This window comes from Medicago truncatula, chromosome 4, assembly GCF_003473485.1.
Source record: "Medicago truncatula cultivar Jemalong A17 chromosome 4, MtrunA17r5.0-ANR, whole genome shotgun sequence".
Lineage (NCBI taxonomy): Eukaryota > Viridiplantae > Streptophyta > Magnoliopsida > Fabales > Fabaceae > Medicago > Medicago truncatula.
Window position 1 is genome coordinate 56,052,600 of NC_053045.1, and position 6,549 is coordinate 56,059,148.

At 35.7% G+C, this 6,549-nt stretch overlaps 1 protein-coding gene across 1 annotated transcript; it reads left to right on the forward strand.

Annotated features, from left to right (window-relative positions):
• Positions 1-375: 375 nt before the first annotated feature.
• LOC11438181 (pyrophosphate-energized vacuolar membrane proton pump) lies at positions 376-5,062 on the forward strand. Its single transcript, XM_003609415.3, has 8 exons — positions 376-748; positions 2,021-2,595; positions 2,698-3,077; positions 3,217-3,303; positions 3,398-3,728; positions 3,810-4,220; positions 4,367-4,426; positions 4,577-5,062. Exons 1-8 carry the CDS (start codon positions 499-501, stop codon positions 4,778-4,780), a joined length of 2,298 nt encoding a protein of 765 aa, XP_003609463.1. The 5' UTR covers positions 376-498; the 3' UTR covers positions 4,781-5,062.
• The last annotated feature ends 1,487 nt before the right edge of the window (positions 5,063-6,549 follow it).

The window sequence follows — 6,549 nt, forward strand, 5'->3', positions numbered from 1 at the left end:
CAAACTTAAATTGCTTTTAATTTTTTGCCACCACAACTAATCTATAGTTGAGAAAAACCCAATCATATGCGTAAAACCCCATCTGTTAAGAATTAGAGCCGTCCAAGCAATGAACATGTATTGATATATCGAATTATCTACCGTAGTAGTGTTAAATTACTACATGAAATATTTAAAAAAAAAAAAAAATGGAAAAAAGCCTAAAAATGAGATCTAGTCGCTTTAACAATTCACACACATTTCCATCGTCCATTCCCATCTAGTCGTAAAAATGACAATAAATGTAATTAATTTATTCCTTTTAATTTAATTTTATATTATCTCAACCACACACACAACACTCTCTCTCTCCCGTCATCATTCCAACCCTATCTTCTCTCTCTCCCACATATAAAACCCTCATCACCCCCCTTCTACCATTTCACACTTCGTTCATTCTTCTTCCTTCATTTTCTCATTTTCTCGTTATTTCTCGTCTCTCTTTCTCTGTTTCTCGCCATGGGAGCAGTAATTCTCCCAGATCTCGGTACTGAGATTTTGATTCCTGTTTGTGCTGTCATTGGAATCGCTTTTGCACTTTTCCAATGGCTTCTCGTTTCCAAAGTCAAGCTCACTGCTGGAAGAGACTCTGCTACTGAAGCTCCTGGCAAAAATGGTTACAATGATTCTCTCATCGAAGAAGAAGAAGGTATCAACGACCATAACGTCGTTCTCAAATGTGCTGAAATCCAGAACGCTATTTCCGAAGGTATAATCTCTATCCCTCTCTTGAATCTCGGATTCGTAGATCTAACTAACCATAGAACTATTTTTTTGTTAATTTTTATTTTTTCAATTATTTTAGGTTACGGATTTGAATTTTGATGTTAGATCTTGTTACTTATGTGTTGTGGATCTGTGATTTAGATGTGAAATCTGGTGATTTTGTTTTTTCAGATTGTGAAATGTTTTTTTTTTTTGTTTCACTATGTTTTTTGTTTTTGTGTTTTGTGATGAAATTGTAGATATTATTGCAACGTGTTGAATTGTATGAAGCGTGATTTGAACAGTTCATGATATATTGATTATTAAAAGATAAAGGGATGAAGGTGGTTGTGGAATTTGGGACCACACGTCCAAATCTAATAGTAAATTAGTATTTCGCAATCTAAATTAGTATGGTTTATTTTTGGTTCCGTTTTGTTTTGCTTTACCCTACTTATTTTATTATATTTTACCTCTTGTAAAATCTTAATTATTATCATTGAAATTGATACAGGAGATAATTCAGTATTGTAAAATCATCCGTTTTTTGTGTTTGTATTTTCTATGTAGTTGGCTTTGATCTTTTATTTTTGAGTAGTTTGGGTTTTGTTTGTTTATCCGTTTATGGATAAACTGAATAAGTTTGAGTGGTCCCAAGTGATATGTCTGTATTTGAATTTGGTTTGACGCTTTCATCCTGTTATTTACTATGAATTGCAAGGTTTTTCCCATAGTTAACACTAAATAGCATATATATAATATAAGTGTGAATTTATCACTAAACATCATTTTATCCTTGAAAAGTTTATTCTTTCAGCTTTAGTTAATTTTAATTTAGTATTAATTGAATTGAAATGAGTTACTACCTTTGCTTGGCTAGATGTCCACATTTTTATCAATGTTCAATGTTTTGGATATATTTTATGGGTCATTCTAACAATTATCAAGGAGCCAAAAAAGGGAAAGTTTGTATTTTTTTTTTTTGGTCAAGTAGTCTAGTGGCTAGAGCTCACACAATTAAATTGTGGAGAAGTGGAGTGTCCGGGGTTCGAACCCCGGCCCCTGCATATAATATGCCATATCCCTACCAACTGAGCTAAGCTCACGGGGATGGGAAAGTTTGTATTTAAAAAAGCATTTTTAGACTTTTAGAACATTGATGATACCTTCCTGTTCCAATACATATTTACTATATATGATTCCTCAACTCTTGTTAGCATTTTCCATATTTTATAACGAATAGTTCACTTATTTATTGATGTTTGAATTTTAACAGGTTCAACATCTTTCCTTTTCACTATGTACAAGTATGTGGGAATCTTCATGGTGGCTTTTGCCATTTTGATATTCCTCTTCCTTGGCTCTGTGGAAGGATTCAGCACAAGCCATCAGCCTTGCACTTACGATGAAACTAAGATGTGTAAGCCAGCTCTTGCCACAGCCCTTTTCAGCACCATAGCATTTATCCTTGGTGGCATCACATCAGTTATTTCTGGTTTCCTTGGAATGAAAATTGCAACTTACGCAAATGCAAGAACCACCCTTGAAGCGAGAAAGGGTGTTGGAAAGGCTTTCATTACTGCATTCAGATCAGGTGCAGTTATGGGATTTCTCCTCGCTGCTAATGGTCTTTTGGTTCTTTACATTACCATCAACTTGTTCAAGATTTACTATGGTGATGACTGGGGTGGTCTATTTGAGGCCATCACTGGTTATGGTCTTGGTGGGTCTTCTATGGCTTTGTTCGGAAGAGTTGGTGGAGGTATCTACACTAAGGCTGCTGATGTTGGTGCCGATCTTGTTGGCAAGGTTGAAAGGAACATTCCCGAGGATGATCCAAGAAATCCAGCTGTAAGAAATTACATCCTGAAACTAGTTCCCTTTTTCCTTTATAAACATTTTTTATTTATTTAAACCTTTGCTTATGTCTGTATGAATCCTTGTATTATTCAGGTGATTGCTGACAATGTTGGTGATAACGTTGGGGATATTGCCGGAATGGGATCCGATTTATTTGGTTCATATGCAGAGGCATCTTGTGCTGCCCTTGTTGTTGCTTCTATCTCTTCTTTTGGAGTGAATCATGAGTTCACTCCCATGTTGTTCCCTCTTATCATCAGTTCTGTGGGCCTCCTTGTTTGTTTGCTCACCACCTTATTTGCAACCGACTTTTTTGAGATCAAACTTGTAAAAGAAATTGAGCCTGCATTGAAAAAACAGCTTGTTATTTCAACTGCACTGATGACTGTTGGAATTGCTATTGTTAGTTGGATAGCACTCCCAGCTTCCTTCACCATCTTCAATTTTGGAGAGCAGAAGGATGTCAAGAACTGGTACGTTTCATAGCTTTTTGTTAGGAGCCGCTTTTGTGTCGAAATAATTGTTAATGGATGTGTTCCAGTCTATTATTAAATAATGATTTGAATGGTAATTTTAATATCTTAGCACTCACTGGATTGATTTGGCTTGCAGGCAGCTATTCTTGTGTGTTGCAGTTGGTCTTTGGGCAGGGCTTATCATTGGATTTGTCACTGAATACTATACCAGCAATGCATACAGGTAAGCAATCATGGATTCATATTTTGCATTTTCCCCATTCATCTAATTGATTATATGCTAACTGGACTAAACATTTTCTTTCTGTTTTTTGCAGTCCTGTGCAAGATGTTGCAGACTCCTGCAGGACTGGTGCTGCTACCAATGTTATATTTGGCCTTGCCTTGGGATACAAGTCTGTTATCATTCCAATTTTTGCCATTGCAATTAGTATTTTTGTTAGTTTCAGTTTTGCTGCCATGTACGGTGTTGCTGTTGCTGCACTTGGAATGTTGAGTACCATAGCCACCGGATTAGCCATTGATGCATACGGTCCAATCAGTGACAATGCTGGAGGTATTGCTGAGATGGCAGGCATGAGTCACAGAATTCGAGAGAGAACCGATGCTCTGGATGCTGCAGGAAACACAACTGCCGCCATTGGAAAGGTTTGGTTTTCCTCTTTCTCTCTTTAACCAGTTCAATCTGTTTTATTCATCTTCCTGATATATGATGTTACTCTGTTATAGGGGTTTGCTATTGGTTCTGCCGCCCTTGTGTCTTTGGCTCTCTTTGGTGCCTTTGTGAGCAGAGCTGGTATTACGACAGTTGATGTGCTGACTCCCAAGGTTTTCATTGGTTTGCTTGTTGGTTCCATGCTCCCTTACTGGTTTTCTGCCATGACAATGAAGAGTGTTGGAAGTGCTGCTCTAAAGATGGTTGAGGAAGTCCGCAGGCAATTCAACACCATTCCTGGCTTGATGGAGGGAACTGCCAAGCCTGACTATGCCACATGTGTTACAATCTCCACCGACGCATCTATCAAAGAAATGATCCCACCTGGTGCCCTTGTTATGCTCACACCCCTTATTGTTGGGATCTTTTTTGGTGTGGAGACACTCTCTGGTGTCCTCGCTGGATCCTTGGTGTCTGGTGTACAGGTAATTAATGTTTGGTACACTGTTATTTATTTAGTAAGCTATTCAGGGCACCTACTTCATTTTTGCTGTCTGCTGCTTCTAATACAATCAATCTATTATGTATTTACTTATTAATTTTTGCACTGTGGTTGGTGTGTTAATTACAGATTGCTATCTCTGCATCCAACACTGGCGGTGCTTGGGATAATGCCAAGAAGTACATTGAGGTAAATACTATTTTATTGAATAGTTTGAGCTGTATCAATTTGATTATGTGATGTGATATCATATGATTTTTAATGATTCTATATGATATGCTGTTGGATGTTATTATATTATTAAAATACTCAACCATTTGGTGTTGCAACTTGAAACAGGCTGGTGCCTCAGAGCATGCAAGAAGCCTTGGTCCAAAAGGGTCAGACCCACACAAGGCAGCAGTTATTGGTGACACCATTGGGGACCCATTGAAGGACACATCTGGTCCATCCCTTAACATTCTTATCAAGCTGATGGCAGTGGAGTCTCTGGTGTTTGCTCCTTTCTTTGCAACCCATGGTGGTCTCCTCTTCAAGATCTAAGATTTGATGGAGAAACGAAGAGCATCGTCCATCATCGCAGCCCTTCTACCAACCATCATGGCCTCTCTTTTTTGTTAGTTTGATGGCAACTTCTTTTCTATTTGTTTTTTATTTTAAAAATCTTATTATTCCTTAGTCCCCTCTTCCCCCCCTTCTAGATTTGAGAAACTTAATTAGGCTTAATCTTTGCCGCGTGGTCATTTTTCATGTAAGAGATGAGGTTGATGATGACGATCAAATTTACTATCTTGCCCGCGTGGTCATTTTTCCATATTCCTTTCACATTTCCTTCTTTCATTAATATTTGTTGAATGCCGAGTAGAATTAGAATATGTTATCCATTCATCGTAACGTATGGTCATTCTCTAATGCAACCTGCATATATTGATGTTTTTATATACTCCTTTATTTGGAATTGTCCTTGTCAGAGCAACTCATTTGAGAAAATATTGCAGAGTCATTTTAAACGTTGGAATGCGGGTTTGAACACTTGCATTAAATATCATTGCTCTTAAAATAAATCACTTTACATAACACACAAATCTAAGTTCCAACTACAACAAAAATAATAAACCCACTAAACTGAAACATGTTATTAATGTAATAATGTTACAATGCGAAGGAATATTTTAGTTTTCAATATTACAACTAAGAGCATGCTGTAACTTTTTCTTTTTCGAGATGATATTTGTAGAAATTTTAGAATAAACTTTTGACATAAATTTTTCTTTTGCGATCAACTTTTGACATGAAATAATTTTTGGGTCTTGTTAACGAGTGTGCCGGAGTACTCTTTAAACATACTAAATTATGTAATTATTCTTTAAAAAAGTCAAAGTTTTCAATTTTCTATGCTCTGTTTGCACAAACTTTCATAAAAAATTATCATTTAAGATCCTAAACCAGTATCCCAAAACATTAGTTAACATTTTTCAATTTTTTATTAGATTTTACTTTCTTTCTTATCCAATTTCAGATTACCAAAATCCCATTTTTTTAGGTATCAACACAAAGAATTCAAAGCTTTCCTGATCTCCAGTCTATTTAGTTTTAGGCATATTTAATATATAAGTATATTTTATTCAGAGGACTTTAACATAAAATATGCTTTTAAATTTCACCAAAAACATTCTCTCAAAAAAAAAAAAATCACCAAAAACATATGCATTTAAATAAGCTTTCAAGCCAATATTGACTCTTAAAATGGCCGGATCTTAAAAATTTACTTTGACAAATAATATGCCAAAACCAGTCATTTTTATTTTAAAAACCAAATCTATTCAAGCAAAAAAGGCAAATAATTTGGCATTTATGGAACGAGGTCTTTAATGTATATTTATAAACTCACATGCATCCAAAATGGGGCCATGCGTATCGCATGTCCCATATGAAATTACTAATACTTGCGGTGCAGTTGCTTTGGAACACTCAATGTGAAGTTTATTGATAATACACATAACTGCACCTCCATAACTTGCACTATTTAGATCTCATACTCATTCATGTTTCATGAATACTACTGTTGTTGCTGAGATCATATGCAACTAGCTCCAACAAGTTCACATCAGCAGCTCATCCATTTATTATGTGCACAGGAGCAATGACTAATCCAGATAATTTTTTGAAAATGCATGCGAAAAATCTATATTACTTTAACATCAGAAAAATACCATAAATTAACTTCTATAACATGTGTATTTCATGAAAAAAAATTAAAATATCTAAATTTTTACTATTGCATAATTTGTCCCATATGCAGTTTCATATTT